This window comes from Durio zibethinus, chromosome 17 (genome assembly GCF_047325235.1).
Source record: "Durio zibethinus cultivar Kanyao isolate XHJ-2024 chromosome 17, ASM4732523v1, whole genome shotgun sequence".
In the NCBI taxonomy this organism is placed as follows: domain Eukaryota; kingdom Viridiplantae; phylum Streptophyta; class Magnoliopsida; order Malvales; family Malvaceae; genus Durio; species Durio zibethinus.
The window spans coordinates 24,682,874-24,699,590 of NC_143178.1; the positions used below are offsets into that span (position 1 = coordinate 24,682,874).

General features: G+C 34.3%; 2 protein-coding genes across 4 annotated transcripts; one reads left to right on the forward strand and one right to left on the reverse strand.

The window, feature by feature from the left end:
- Positions 1-1,592: 1,592 nt before the first annotated feature.
- Positions 1,593-12,720, reverse strand: LOC111289878 (ADP-ribosylation factor GTPase-activating protein AGD1-like). Its single transcript, XM_089746722.1, is given in 20 exon segments — positions 1,593-2,132; positions 2,520-2,826; positions 2,829-3,009; positions 3,504-3,597; positions 3,667-3,806; positions 4,704-5,042; positions 5,261-5,347; positions 5,537-5,764; positions 5,855-5,986; positions 6,117-6,332; positions 7,723-7,764; positions 7,857-7,952; positions 8,042-8,089; positions 8,215-8,280; positions 8,780-8,824; positions 9,199-9,261; positions 10,023-10,093; positions 10,579-10,679; positions 11,154-11,230; positions 11,665-12,720. Coding segments are annotated over 20 exon segments (2,493 nt in total). The 5' UTR covers positions 11,710-12,720; the 3' UTR covers positions 1,593-2,017.
- A 498-nt stretch (positions 12,721-13,218) lies between these two features.
- Positions 13,219-16,513, forward strand: LOC111289887 (Histone superfamily protein). 3 transcript variants are annotated; one of them, XM_089746723.1, is made up of 6 exons: positions 13,219-13,309; positions 14,206-14,361; positions 14,540-14,611; positions 15,534-15,614; positions 15,815-15,942; positions 16,147-16,513. In XM_089746723.1, exons 2-6 carry the CDS (start codon positions 14,241-14,243, stop codon positions 16,192-16,194), a joined length of 450 nt encoding a protein of 149 aa, XP_089602849.1. In that variant the 5' UTR covers positions 13,219-13,309; positions 14,206-14,240; the 3' UTR covers positions 16,195-16,513. The 3 variants fall into 3 exon arrangements, with proteins under 3 accessions (XP_089602849.1, XP_022736988.2, XP_022736981.2); XM_022881246.2 differs by lacking the exon at positions 13,219-13,309 and having other exon boundaries at positions 14,067-14,361; XM_022881253.2 differs by lacking the exon at positions 13,219-13,309 and having other exon boundaries at positions 14,049-14,361; positions 15,815-16,513.
- Positions 16,514-16,717: the final 204 nt, after the last annotated feature.

Consider the following 16,717-nt stretch of genomic DNA (forward strand, 5'->3'; position numbering starts at 1 on the left):
TCAAACAGTTTCCCCCACAATGGCAATGACACAAACAAAACAGATGACTAATTCATGTTTTTTTTTTTTCTCTCAATATCATCGATTTCTCCAACCTCCAACCAAAACACTTCTTAAACAAGTTTATCCTTTTTATTTTTTGGTTTTTTTTATCTAAATTTCATGATATCTATCTAGATCTAATAATTTATAATTTAACATAATGATATTATATAAATATAATTTAAAAATAAAATACAAAATTAATATAAAATAAAATAATAATAATAATTATATATAAATTTAAAAAATTATATTTCATATTTTTATATTAATATTAATCATGATATGTAATTTTTTATAAAATATAATATAAATATATATTTTAATATTTTATATAATATAAATACCTAAATAATCAAATCTGTCACCATTTTACCTTTATAGCTTGCTTTTTTCTTTTCTTTTTTTTTTTTAACTCAAATTTTAATTATATGGTTTTGGGTTTTTCTCGAGATCATAAAAAACAAATGTGGCATCAAAGACTTCACTTTTGTCTTATTAGTAAATCTGTTTGTTACAAGTCGTCTATTTTTTTAATTGGTTTTTTTTTTCTTCTCAAGACGCGTGCATGTAGTCCCCGCCCTTTGTTAAATGGGGGACCAACGACCACTCAAATATCCTCATTAATTTCTTATCAAAATCATAGGAAATAGTAACTAATTTCATTATTTTTTTTATTTTCAAGCTGTAATTTCATTTATATAATTTTTTTTTTTTACTTTTTTCTCTTTGTATTTCAAAGTATTCACACTGCCACTTAATGTTGATATTGAAATCGTTAGAATCCAAATTATCATGTAACCATGTTAACTGCATAGGAGAAGAGAAGCTTAGTTGTTTTTTTTTTTAATAAAAGTTTAGAAATAGGTAAAGTTACCTCATTTACCTATTTTTAAGATCAAAACAAGCTATCAACTCAATTGAAATTTATGAATTTATTAAATTTTTATTTATAAATTTTTTGAATTTACAGATATTCTATTAATAAAAAATCATAAAAAAAATTTAAACCCGAATGTATTAATACTCAATATTTATCCCTTTATCACTTCCGATATAAATTTTTTTTTTATTCATTCTTAAGTTTTTTCAATGTGCCCAGTGAGTTGGGTTTTTTGAGTCATTTGATCCACTAGCTTTAAAAAACAAAAATAGCCCATCCACCATGCAAGCTTTTCATGTTGTCATCAAAAAGCAAACGTTTGGTAGAGAATATTGGACCCCTATCTTTCCTTTTAAAGAATAAAAAAAAAAAGGACTAGCCATGGTATAATTGGAACAATGAGACCAATTGGTCCACACTTTCCTCTCCCCATCACCTTTAAGAACCAGTCTTATACATCCAAATGCACCTGCTACGACTTCATTGCTTAGCTTCACCACAATAATATCGTAATTTTTAACTTTAAAAAAAAGGGAAGAAAAAGAAAAATAATGGATTTTTTTTTTATTTACAGATAAAAAGATTCCAACTTTACTTTTTGAGTAGAAAATCATGCAAATATTTAACACTTTTTATTTTAAAGCAGTTACTTAATATCTATAGACTCAAAAGTTTAATCTCCTTTGCTGGAAAGGCCAATTGTGGGCTTTGTTGCACCCAAGGGAATTCCCGTCCTTTGAGCCCCAAAAATATGGGCCAAAAAACCCAGAAACAGATGCCAATGGCCCACCAAAGTGTTTTACATATACATATATATATATATATATATTATTTGATATGGTATAAAGAAATAATAAATTACTGAGCCTGAAAAGCATAAGCCACCATAAGAGCACCCAAAGAAACTCTACTAAGATGGTGGGAGGAATTATGAATTATGATGCAGTTTCGCCTCGGCAAGCCAAAATTTTGAATAGCCTACTAAGTTCAGCACTAACCTTTTCAAGTAATAGGCTTTTGATTCTTCAATTCTTTTATAGAACGGACAACTCTTTCTAACATTAAGGGTCCTTTGGGTTATGATCTTCCGTACTATCGGTTTATATCCGTCAAGAGTGCCAAAAGATCATTGTCGTCAATGCCTGATGTCGAAGCAAGCTGAAGAGCAGTGTTACCTTCTCCATCTATAGCATGTGGATCTGCTCCCCTGCAATTGTGGAAATGTCAGTTGCCTGTACAAAATTATATAAATATCCATGTATGTATGTACGTATGCACAAATGTTGGGAAAAGGGGACCAAAACGAGGGCAGAACATTGATTTTCACAATGGCCTTGCACTGATAGTGTGTGCACTAACAAGTTTTCCATAATGGTGGATCTTATCGATGGCAATAAAACTGAAAATTTTTTTCTTTGAGGTAGAATAATTTTTGTGATCTCAGGAATTGTCTCATGATAACAAAAGCCAGACTATTGTTTAACCATAGGCCAGAAAATCAGATGCATGTGAATGAAATGGGTCACGAATATTTTCTCAAGAGAATCTACTGCAGTGTCACTTCACCAAGCTGAAAGCAAGAATGAAAAATTACCTTGTCAGCAGCAATTTTGCTAAAGCAGATTTCCTGCCAACAATACAAAGATGAAGTGGTGCCCGACCTCTTGAATCAGAAGCATTTATATTTGCACCATACTGAAGGAGCAGCTCCACCATGCCAATGTCAGTGTTCAGGCAAGCAAGATGAAGTAGAGAACAACCGTCAGAAAACTCCTTTTGGATCTGATCTTCACTTTTATTTAATGAGTTCAAACATCTTGAGGGCCGGTCCAGAGAGTCGCCTGCAAAGCAATCAAAAGTTGTGATAAGGGATTTGTTGGTCTTGATTACACTTATCTGGACAGAGGTGGGGATGTACAATATGATGCTTGCCCATGGATAGCATTGACATCTGCTCCAGAGCAAACAATGTAGCGGTATACTGCTTTTTGGTCATTAGCACGAACACTTTCCCACACCTCTTCTGCCAGTGAAAGGAGATGCTGGTTGTCCTTCATCTTAGGAACAAATGCTTTCTCTGCATACTGAAATAATCAGGAACCATTAACTCAACGTCTGGAAGAAAAGATTGTTAAACCTATTACTGCACGCATAGAGTTACCCACCAAATGCATCGTTTTAAGACCTACACAAGCAAATCTAGTCACAACTTGAACGCTAAATGTTTGGTTGAAATTACCTAGCAATAACATCTACACAGGTGGCACGTTTTAAAAATTGACACCCAAAGCACATATAAAAGGGCAATGAATTCAGGGAACGGGACCAGCTCATGGAATTCTTGTACAGACTGATAATTCTCAAATAGCTAAGAAATTCCTTTTAACTAAAACAAAATATGACTATAAAGTTATTGTATAAGCATTGCAAACATCAAGTAACATGTCAAAAATTATAACTAATAGTGAATAACTGTAAAGTTAAAGCCAGTTAAGCAAACACTATTGAGGCACAATCATATGAGAAAAGAAGAGAAGGAAACACCAAAAGGAAGAAACTAAATTATTCAGGGCAATACCTTTGCATGAACGAACAACTCCTTCACTGAAATTGGGTCATCGTGACCAGGTTTCATTGTGAGAAGCTGTTTATGTTCATCAGACTTCGAAGAACTACACAACAAGTAAAAACTTATCAGCATAGAAACAGTTTTCCAACCAGATCAAATATATTTTACTTACCCCACAGACATGGCAGTTCTTGTATGTCCTGTGTGCAACAACTCTTCCCAGATTGAGTTTGCGTACATATTGCCCAGTGATTGAAACAAAGCCAAGACAGACGGTTCCCACACTTTAACGTCAAGTGTCAGTGATCTAACCTGAGTAAAAGGTTATAGAATAGCTGCATGAATAGGCAATCAGAGAAAAAAAAAAAGAAAAAAGAAACATAAAGCAAAGAACGATTGCATGAATATAAGACAGAAATGATAGCAAGTCCAACTCCTAAAAGAATTCCGAGGGGCAAAATGTTTCCAGTCCTTGGACCAAGTAAAATTAGTTTTATATTGACAAACCTGATAACATAATTGAAAAAGTAGTCTCCATTCCTAGCTTTTACATCTTCCAAGCATATTCAGAAACTTACACAAGGATAGTGGCTAATGCATTATAAACATTGCCTGATCCTTAGCTTGCCTATTTAGTACAAGTGAACACATGGGCCAAGCCACAATGTATGCCTAAGAGACACATGGAAACAATAAATAAAGGGTTACATTCAGAAATAGAAAAGCTAAAACATGATATTTCTGTTATTTTTCTCAATTGGTTTGAGGCACACTTAATTTTCTTTCCTCAGCTCTTATTTTTCTGATGCTGTTAAAGGTTTCAAAATCTAAACACCACTCTGTCACCGTAAAACTTTCTTAACATCCATTAAAGGGATTGAAGACCCTGCATGCAGTTAGTTGTTCCTGATTCTTCAGTGAACTATGGTATTCTCAACATTGAAGCATGTCTTGCCAATTATATTTCCACAAGATACTTGAGTCGTAACGTAAATATTTTAACTTACAAACAAAAGCAAAGATACTGAAGCATTTGGATCCTTCTATATCCTTATCAAATTGTTGATGATAAGTAAAGCTCTTTTTCAAGGTTTGTGTCTCACATGTTGATAGGTCCAATACCCAGCCAAAAGCTTTTTCTAGAAACTATTAAACGAATTGCAAATATCATGTCATAGAAAGACATCCAAAGACGTATATATGACATACCTTGGATATATGCACACCAAGATTGCGATGGATTCCAGAACATTCAATGCATATAAGTACACCAAGGTTTAAAGATGCCCAATCTGGCTCAGATGCACCACAGTCGGCACATTTATCATTCCCAGCTACTCTTCTTAAGATATCAATTGGCTTTTCACTCTTTGTGCAATACTCTTGATACTGCAAACTTCTAGATATATCTAAATGACTTCCAGAGGAGAGATTCTTTGATGCGTGTTCCCCAATTACTGCTTGATAAGCATCAGAGGAATCTGCTACTGAACTACTATCACTAACAGAGCAATTATCACCACTTCCGATGGGGAAAAAAGACAGACACTGACATAAACATTCTATGGTTATTTGCATAGAAAAAGAAATAAGAGGATACGTAGTGAGGAACACCTGATTAATGCCCCTTTTCCCAATTCAAGAAAATAATTTTTGAAGAAAATTAAACAAATGTATATCTCATTCTATTTTTAGGTTGAGGAAAAAGAAGGAACAATTAGGTGCTTTTTCCCCCATTTTCTTTAGAAGAAAATTCTTTCAATTACCTTCTCTGGTGTTTGGGAACTCAATAATGAAGCAATTACTCCAGTTATTTTTTCAATCCAATCCCTTTGGTCTAGTGCATTCTCTGCCTGCATTGCCAAGGTAGTACTTTTGAGAATCTACTGCTAAATATTTAAGCATTTCCAAAACTGACAGCCACAAAAATATTTAAGCATTTCCAAAATTGATAGCCACAAAACATTTGCAAGTAAAAAGTCAAGAGTCACAAATGAAAGCATCTGTTATGTATTCACTGTGAAATTGAAGCAAACAAATACCTGCAATGTATAGATTTTTGTTGGTGAGATAATTCTGAAACAGAACCTTAAATCTGACTGATCTGCATCAACCTTAATTGTTGATGTTAACAAGTTTACAGTGTGACGTGCAACAGATTTTTCATCATGTACACCACCATGGTAATGGGAAGAAAGCAATCGACTCAGCAGTCCAGGACCACTTTCAGAGCAACCACTCCTTTGTATAGCAGACTGACTTCCAGCTGCCTGAATGAAAAACATTTATTACAGGTAAAAAGAAAGAGAAAACATTTACAGCACCTAGTATTATAGGTTATCTTTGATCTAGTAACTTACAGAAGATGATACAAGTGGTTTACGATAGTAATACAGAAGCCCTTGACTATCAAGAACAAAAAACCTTCTCTTCCAATCACCCCTCAAGTTTGAGGAACGTTTTGAAAGATAACCTTGTCGTATGGTTTGAACCTAAGTAAAGGTACTATTAGCTATGGGAATGTAAAGAAAGTCCTTAAGTATGCAGAATCATTAAAATTCAAACTAAGGTAAGATTCTCTAAGAGAACAATGCAAAAGTTGAGTCACAAACCAGATATTACCTTTCCCTTTGCAGCAGATTGCATAACTGCCTCAATAACTTTTTGTGAACCCCTTGTGAAAGGTTGCATACCATCTGCTGAAGGAGGATCAAAATAACCAGTTAAGGACTGTTTACTCTCACGATCAATCTGCCTGATATGTTCCTGCATCCTTTCACTTAGAGATGCCTGCTCATAGTTGGAACATTCCCTAGACTGTTGTGCATAAGCCAAGACCTACAACCCAGAAACACTAATTTTTGACATTCTCATGATTAACATATATAAAGTTCAAAGAAAGAGGAAACAATCTTATGAGGAAAACTTTGTCGGCAGAAAACTTGAGAAAATAGATATATAGTTTCTCAGGAAAGAAAATCATTTGAAGTTTCCTGAATTGCTTGCTTATGGGAACTTTTCTGACAGGAGGAACTCATAAAACAAGATAGGAACTGGATTCTGACGCAGAAAAAGGAGGGAAAAAAATACTAATGCTCTTGAGGCAAAGGTTTTCTCTTTATTAGTGGGGAACAATTTTTGTGACAGGACTGGTTGGATGGAAGCAATGGTTCGCAGAAAAGATGATTCAAGGCTTACCACTTCCATCTACTTGGCTTGACCAGAAATATTGTGCTAGTAATTCTCCAGAAGAATGACAGCATCATCCCAGATATTAAATTACAAGAGGCAACTTGGATCCGAGTGGTATCAACTAAAAATAGTTTAAGAATTTTGAAGCGTTGTTGAATATTACTCTGGACTAGAGTCATTTGTTTTTTACGGTAAAGCAGATCAGAAAGAGATCTTATCTGGGCTCTCATCATACTTTTTCCGAAGTTGGAATCAGTCTCGCTGTTGCAGGTAGCTAGCATTACAAAACTTGCATTAGCTTCATTTATGTTTCATGAGGGACCAAAAGATGAATCCCTTTTCCACTTACTGGTGACAGGATACTTAGCTGACACAAGCTCCTGTATTCACTCGTAGTCTTAATATGTAGAAGAATCTAAAGCAACTGCAGATAAAATCCGTATGGTAGACCAGCTTAATTTAGCTATATTCCAAAACAGTTTGTTATGCATTCTCATGTCGAGAATAAAGGGAATTATCTTCTCAAGGTTAGGAAGATTCCTTTGGTTATATTACCTTTGGTCACTCACAGACGCTCACAACAAAAATTTTCCCTGCTTCATTTAATGGTATCTGCTTAATCTGGACAACAAGGATTTTGACCCTATGCTTTGAGGGTTCTAACCTTTTTCAAGCCTCACCTTTTGCTATGAATTGCAGAGAACAAGGAAGAAGTTAAAATAGATGAAAGATTTATCTTTCTCTGCAAGCTACAAAACAGTCACCCTTCTTCCCTAGAATGGGTTTCTCCGTGGATTCTTTCAAGGGTGAGAATTGTGAGGAAAAGCAATGTACAAAACGCTAGAACATGTCTCAGCTGCTTTTTTGCAGCTTCAAAAGTGTTGGCGGCTAGTTTTAGCAGCTTCATTCCATTTATTTTCATTTTTAAAAGCAGCATCAACTGGAGGAAAGAAGTCTCCACACTTTTATATGTTAAAAGATGTAGCAAATTTATCTTTCATTTCATCTCATACATGGAAAAGTTACCGTGACAAACCTGGTTAATAAAAGGTTCCATCTGATGCAAGATTTCATATCCCTGAAAAGAACAATGGACCAGAAGTTGAACATATTAAGAAGATACCACCTGTAAGAAAAAGACGAGTTGCCATAATATGACATGTTCCATACCTGTCTGAAGAATCGAAGGTGAGCATCCATCATCCCACTAACGGCCTCCAAAAATTCAAACCTCTTTTTGGCTTCAAACTTGGACAGAGCACTAACCTGGACATAGCAGAACATGCATATTTACCGCTTCCAGTAAACAAATGCATATAACATTGAACACACATTTATTGACAAAAATAACTTACCAGATTGAAGCGGGCTTGCTCAAATGAGGTTCTTGCAGTATGCAATTCCTGGAATGTCTCTCTACCAAATTAGATTTTGCAAGATAATGGTTAACCATGACAACAAAATTCATCAAATTTTGAACTTTTAAGAATAGTTCTTTGGGTCAAGAAAAAGTTAATATTGTATGTACCTCTTCTATGGCCACGGCTACATCCACCCTAGTGCTTTTCCTTAAAGACAGAAACTTCTCTCGTGCCTGTATGGCAAAATGGGCAACAGCACCAATTGCCACCATTAAGAATATACCAGCTAGAATGTTATAAAGCACTAACTTTACAAAAGCAGTCCACTAAAACCAGTTATCAAAGTCATAATGACTAGTTGTTTCAATCCTCAATGAACTCTTAAAAATGCATTACTTATAAGGATATCAAGTTATTACTGCCATTTGGCAAGAAAATTCAATTTAGGGTCTACTTGGTTATTGCTTTAGCTAATTGCAGTTTGTTTCATTAAAGTTGCTAAAAAGCAAATGCTTCAAGGTCAGAAATGGTGTTTAGTATTTTCTATTTTTTAACAAGATGTGCATATGCTTCAAGGTCCCAGCATTTTTACCAATTTTTTATCAATAAATTTAAATTTACAATACATAATCATCATGATGCTTAAAACTAAAGGCAACCTTATCACTGGAGAAATGAAAATCAAAAAGAAGGAAAAAAGAAGAGTGTTTGACACTTTTATTTGAAACTCACATGATCATATATAAGTGTAGCCTTGTCAAAACGTTTTCGGAAATCCTGAAACAATGGTTTAGCAATGGGTCAGAAAATATGAGAGAAACCAGTTAACATCACCAAGACCGACATGTATCAAGTTGTTCCATTATTTGAGTGAAAAACTCAGATAGAAGCTGGTGACCCCAGTCTGCAGTGATCTAGTCATCTAGAAGCAGGTGACACCATTTGAAGCTAAGCAGAAAGCAGTAAAATTAGATAACCATAGACCTTATCCTTCTAGGTCAAATATGAGAAGGAATAATAAAATTTATCCACTATGCATGCAGGCCGATAAGACATTAAAGGCACTACTGAGAACAAACGTACCCTAGGACCTTTCAATGGTAAATGTAGGTAAAACATGGATGAAACATCTATCATATGATAAAGAGTACCTTGATATCTTGCATATCAATATTGACAAACTGATGCAATCTATCATTTAGCATGTGCTCTATCTGAAAAAGTAATAGAATAGTTAGAGGAAGTTAAATTAATTAAAAAAATTTCACCATATCTCATAAACTATTTTGCTAGGGACAAACAACTTGGAAGTTTAATGTAAAACAAAATGACCTTTCTATTGTAGCAGAAAACTTTAAGTGTATTGTTAGGGAATGGTCTACCTTAGAAAATTTGAATGTGCTAGGAAGTTTTAATGGAAGTGATGAGTGTCACATAAGGAAATTAAGGAATACCAGATAAGCATACAAATTAGAATTGATGAACAAATTACCAATTCATTTGTGTGAGATCCACACACCACAATCTGATACTATTAGATAGGTAATTTAAGGTGGAAACAAATCTTTTTTAAAAAAAAGTTCCAAATTATTAAATCATTAAAACAATTAGTTAATGCCTTAAATTGAGTCTGAACATTTAGCTTTTGAAATTTATATTTGTTTTTAGGACAAGAAGAACCCAATCACCTTCCCTCTATTGTATTGCAGACTGCATCTTGGTTATAAGGTGCATAATTAAGACCTGCAGTATCCTTTTCTTTGTAATTTTTCATAATTTACACTATAATTGCTTAAGATGAAACTGGTTCTACAACTACAAATCTTAATAGAAAGTACTTTTTTTTGCTTTAAGAAATAAATCATACACAAAATTAAGTCACATCACAAAATTCAATAATCAAAACCGTACATAAAATATAAAGATTATACTAGATGTTTTAACAAGGCACCTCTAAAATCACAAAAGTCACTACCTGTGAGCGAAGAACTCCCTTGTGTGTGCCAATTTCTCTCAATGCAATGGTGAATTTTGTCATGACTGGACCTGTGGAAACAGTGGAATTTTCATCAGTAAGAAGAGCAGTAATATATGAGCAGTTTATTGCATTTCCAGACATTACAAATAACTTACGTTTTTTATACCAACCATGACAGGCAGAGGGTTATAGATCAGCATGATCAATTTAAGTAAAAGCATAACAAGATAATTATTTTCAAGAAAAGAAACAAAAACATTCTTTTTAAGTATTGATTTTATTAAAAAAATTAGAAATTCTGATAATTAGCATTGATTTGTCCTCAAAAAATATTTTTCAAAGCTTTACCTTTCTCATGTGATAAGGACACAGAAAAGAGGACTATAGAAAAAGCAGTTCGAAAGTAAATAGGAAAATAGATGTTATAAATACATATTAGCACCATGCAATACCTAAATGGACATAATCTTTGCAGCTCTAAATTATAGAAAATGAAAGACAAGCAGTTTCAAGGTATCATTCAAAGAAGACATAGGAGGGTTAGAATGTGTACCTCCAAAAGCAACACATATAGGATCATTATGCCCCCCTCCAAAAGTTTCAAGGGCATTTACAAAAGCAATGTCACCGTCATACCCCTCTCCAAGCCCTTCTCTAGTATTTAGAATTTAACAACCATGTGAGATCATCAATAATATGAGGCCTTATTGGCGAAGTACTGTTAATTTGAGCAAACATAACCTTTGGGCAGCAAGATAACAATTCATATTTGAAATTGTTGTGCACTTACAATTTGTCGGACTAGCAGAAAAACAACTAACCACAGTTTCTCTTACGATTACATGATATGAGCTTCACTTTGTTAGTTCTTGCCTTACTAAGAAACACAGCCTTTGTAATGAACTAATAACACATTATCTCCTCACAGCCCCATTCTCAAGGCTTCTCAAGTGACCTGAGGTCTAAGAAGGCTTGAATGGAGCCACAAAGGAGATCCCCTTAACCGCATATTAAAGGAAAAACACATCAATCCATTGTTTGAGAAACCATTTAACAATTACGAATTAGTATTTAAAAGCAGCTTATAGCTCCATGAGTTGCTATTCTAGAGAACAAATGTAAACCTACGTGTATTTTCGACATCCTTTGTAAAACTTTAAACATCTTCCTCGCATCGACTCAGCGTTCTCTTCCAAGCATTGCATCTGCTTCACCAAGCAATACAACAATTACCAAAACGTAGTGCAAAAAGGAATCTGACAACGAAAGTTTCCACTTGAAGAAAAAAAGGGAAAACAAAGTTTTCCAAAAAGGATAATGCCATAGAAAACTGCAAATAATTTCCTCGTTAGTACCATGTCAGAAAAAAAAATCGTGTAAAAAGAAATTAAAAAAGAAAAACAAGTGGATTGAAAGGCCAAAATTACAATAAGATTTATTGCTGCCAAAACGCGTGAATGCATAGAAAATTGATAAGAAGATCGTATTTTCCACCACTATTTCTCCTAGAAATTTTAACTAAGCATGCAATCTAAAGGAAAACTTCCTGTTTATTCTTGAATAAATGACGGAAAATAATTGCATTATTAAAAACGCAGCATTGCCAAAAGAAGAAGAAGAAGAAGAAGAGAAGACGAACCTCTTGCCGAAACATCGGCGTATCTTCCAGTTTGGAGAAATGCATTGTAGGAGAAACGCAGAATTTCACTCGATCTTCTTCGTTTTTGGCGACGAAAATTGATTTTGATAATTATAATAATTTTCTTTTTCTTTAGAATTTCGAATTTTTAATGGTGAAAGTAGATTAGTGTTTGTTGTTAGAACTACCTCTGCGAACTTTCATGGCTGTCACTCATTTTTTATTTTTTTAAAAAGTAACAATAAAAAAACTAACCCGCCTTTTCTGCTTCTCTATCTGACTCTCTCTCTCTCTCTCTCTCTCTCTCTCTAAAAGGACCCAACTTTTTCTCTCTAGATTGTACCATTGCCTTCTTTATTTTTACTTTTTACTAATAACTTTTACTGTTTGACGCAATACGGTGAACCTGATCAAAGTTAAATCAAAACGAAGAAAAACAAAAAAAGGAAATAGAAAAAGACCTGAATGCAATTTTGGAGAACGTTGAGGTTCTTAGGAACTCTCTTCGACGTCGTATTGTAAACCATGTAATTAGATTCCTCTCACCAAATGTTCATCAATGCAATCAAAATCCACGCCCCAATCGCCATGGCTGACCCTGACACATAGATGCGCTAGCTGAGGAAAACCCCATGAACTCAGCTTATCAGAGACCGGAGAAATGAAAAAAGAAGCGGCATTTAGTGATCAAGAGAGGATTCCAAAGTACATTATCGGCTCAGTTGTGGAAAGTTAGAATTCAAGTGGATAGAGCAAAAGAGGTCACTTTCAAGGGAGTGGGAAACTTTTCTTGAATAAGAGAAAGAACGGTTCTTGATTTTCAGATTGACCGTTTCAGCTCCAAGTTAACAGTGAGTCGGTGATTCTTTCCCGATTAACTCGCCGTCAGTTATGAACGGCCATTTTGGTTTACTTCCAATCGTTGCTCGCCACGTGTGTAACTTTTGAAGCGTGTTTGGCGCGACGTCAATGCCCTATAGACCGTAGATGCCAAACAAATTGTTTTGCAAGGGAATAATAATAATAAAATAATACTCATAATAATTTCAGAACAAACATGCCTTAAATCAAAATGGACCCCACATACATCAAGGGGATCAGCTCCATCCTATCAACAAGATTTTTGAAAAAAAGAGAGCGACAGTCGTCAAAGTTCGACACCACTACTTTCCCATTCCCTCCAATACTCCCCCAACAAATACAAAACGACACCATTCAAAACCACCGTAACAACCGCCGCCTCCGTTACTGACCTATCCGCTGTGGATGGTACCACCATTGCTCTCATGGGTGGAGGTTCCATCTCCGCTTTAACCGCCGTTCTCTCCTTCACTAACCCCGAACGCCGACGTCGCCTCCAGGCCGAAGAAGTTGGTGGCGGCGACAAAGAAGTCGTTAGAAACTACTTTAACAATTCCGGTTTCTAGAGATGGAAGAAGATTTTTGGAGAGACCGATGATATGAATAAGGTCCAGCTTGATATTAGACGGCTGAAAATGTTGCCTGATGATGGTTTACTGAAAGGAGCGGTGTTTGCGACGCCGCTCGTGGTACCGGCTGTCTGGCGATTCGCTTAGCGAAAGAATCGGTGGTTGTTTCGGCCAGCGATATTTCCGCTGCCATGGTGACTGAGGCTGAGAAGCAGGTTAGTTAGATGGTCGCTCTTCAGTTAACTGTCATAACCGTTTTTATTAAAAGCGAAAATTTGTTGTTTGGTTACGTCGTATCTGAGCATTGTTCGGATAAGGAATTTTTAAGTAATGAATGCTTAGTGGATAATTCAAATTAAGTGTTATTTCAACGAATAAATGCAAAATTCTACCTTTGTGGTATAAATGAAACCGCGAATGATGGGATTTGGCAGGCGTATTTTCACATGCAATATGAGTAAGAATGGATTAAATTGGATTGGATTTTATTTTATTTTTTAATAATATATAAAATTATGAATGTTTTAAATTTAATTTAAATTTAAATTAATATTTTTTAAATTGATTTGATCTAAATTAAATTTTATAAGTTTATTTTAGTTTATAAATTTATAAATTTTATTTTTATATATTATTTTAATATAATTTTTAATTTATTTAAATAATTTAAATATAAAATAATTATTTTATTTTAAAAAATTTTAAAAATATATAAAATTAAAAAATTATATAATTTGATTTAATTTAATTTTTAAATTTTAAATTTTTTATTTAAAATATGATCCACATTTAATATATATTTAATATTTAAATTAAAATTAAATTAAATAAAAAATTTGATTAAATATCAAATCAATTTTTGATTTTTTGATTTTTTTACTCTAAATACGGAGATGGATATGGAAAGGAGGGGAAAGAGCCAAAGACATTTAAATATTTTAATTAAAAAATAAATATCTTTCAAAAATAAAATATTTCTGGAGTTCGATTAAAAAGCGGCCTGAAATCTGGCCCGAAAAGGAGTCGGATTTAAGCCCAAATCTGTGCTTGTGGCTCAAATTCCCGCGCATTTCTCCTACTTCTCATCGGTCATCTGAATATCTGATAATAGGTAAAGACCGGAAAATTGGAACCCTAGCTTTTACAATGGAAATCGATGAAGATAGGAGCGATGTCGAGAAAGAAGAAGAGGAAGAAGATGATTCAATTTCCGATCTCTTGAGGGATCGGTTTCGACTCTCTGCCATTTCCATCGCCGAAGCTGAAGGTCCATTTCGCCCCCCAAACTCTATACTTCTTTTTGGCTTCTGAGAAAATTTTGGAAAAAGGAAAAAAAAAACCAAAATATCTAAATTCCGCATCTTATCATTTTTTTATTAATTTTATGAACGGAATTTTCGTAATTTTGGCTAATTTGAATTCAAATCTTCATCTGATTCGAGCAGCGAAGAGAAACGGCATGGAGATTTCTGAACCAATAGTAGCTTGTATTTCCGATTTGGCCTTCAAATACACCGGTAAAGCACGTCACTTTTTTTCTATTCACTATATTTTTTTCGTGCTTCAATTTTCTTTTATGTTATTTCTACTTTGTTCTTTGAATTTGGAACCTCTTAAAATTTGAAACCCTTTTTCCAACGTTGAGTTTCTTCTGTAATGTAATCACTAGATTAGGTTATTAATACAGTTATTTTATTGGGTTTAATGATGTAGCAGTGTAGCTGAATGAAATAATGATTTGGATTTTTGTTGTCAATTTGCAGTAAAGGCAAAACCTTGAAGGTTATTATTGCTATTAGAGGAAGAATATTGGCAAAAGGGAACTCAAATTCAATAATCATCTAAACCCTTATTAGTTTTTTGCAATATATTAAGCCCTCAAACATCTAGTTTCATCAATTGAGCCTTTATTGGAGGAAAAATGGATAACTGTTTCCGTCCAATCGAGGGTTTAATTGTGAAAATAGATATGTAAGGGTTCAGTTGGGTGAAAATGAATGTTTAAGGGTTCAATTGATTTGAAATAGAAGAGTTAGGGCTTGATTTATTGCAAATAAATGTTAGGGGTTTAAATGATTATTGAATTTTTTTAAGGGCTTTTTTGACCCTTTTGCCAACAATATTTATGAGCTAAGTTATTAACAATTAATTTAGTGTTATTTCTGCAATTGCAACGGCATTAGTTGCATCTTTGTTGTATAGCAATCTTGGTTGCCATGTAGAAGAAAATGTCACTCATAATTGTCAAATTTGGAAATGGGATGGTATATGTAGCATTCTCCATGTACCTGGTGGGAACCGGGTGGGAAATGGGAATGTTACTACTACCAATAACCAATTTTGCATTTGCTAGTTGCTGTAGCAGCAGTTTTGTTGTTTGATGTTATTACGAAAAAGCTTGCTCGAATTGAATGAAACATATGGCTTTTTGAATTGCAGGACAGCTGGCTAAGGACCTTGAGCTATTTGCACACCATGCTGGTCGGAAATCTGTGAACATGGAAGATGTCATAGTTTCTGGTAAGTGTCACTAATGTCAAACAGTGCTCTTGAATTGATTCTTCTTTTGTGGTATCATGGTGACGATCATGTGCATCTTCTGATTAGTGATTTATTTTGAGATAGAGAGCATGCTTATTTGGTATTGATGGGCTAGAAATAGCAGATGCTTTATTTGTTCAGATGTATAGAATCATAAAACCTGTTCACTTCCATTTCAGCTCATAGAAATGAACATTTAGCTGCATCATTGAGGTCCTTTCGCAATGGGCTTAAAGCGAAAGAACCCCAATCTGAAAGGAAGAGGAAGAAAGGATCTAGAAAGGACGACAAGGCTACTGCCAGTGTGGTGCATATTCCTGATCTTTGATTCTATATTTCTACTGATAGAAGAGTTCTTTTTAGATGTTGTGGATAAACAACTCTATCTGCACATTAATGGTGGACACTACTTATAGTTAATACACACTTTTGTTGAAAGGTAATTCAAGTTGTACTATGATATATTGCTCTTCGGCTGTTAATGTGGGATTTCTATCCTGAAACTTCACAGTTGCTGAAGCCTGATACAGCTGGCAGAAGGTTACTCTGTGGCCATTGATAAACTTCATTGAGTGTCAGCTTATTCTGGGATTCATAACTTCATTGCCCTTGGAAGTACTAGCCAAAGAAGAGATAAATTTCCTTTGACGCTCGATTCTTTCCTTGTGGTCCATGGAAAATTTAAAGTGGTGACTAAGGCCCCATTTGGTTCAGCTTTTACCTTCAGTACGGCGCAAATTTATCACTTCTTCATTCAATTCGCACCGTAGCATCCATTCGAATAATCGAAGATCAGTGCTAATGTTGTCTTTTTTTCTTTTTCTTTTTTATTCTTAATTTATTTTGAAGAAAATATTATCTGTTTAAGTTCTCTCGAATCTATAATTTTTAAATGTTAATTTTAATAATGTACCAATTAATTTAAAGAATAATCGGCAGTGTTTTTGTTGTCTTTTAATCACATTGAAACCCAAAATTTGTATCGCGTTTGTTGCCTTTGAATTGCATTGAAACCCAAAATTTGCAAAGGAAGAAGAAGCTCCTGTGAAGATTTCCCTCCTCCGAACGCAGCCCCCTCTCAT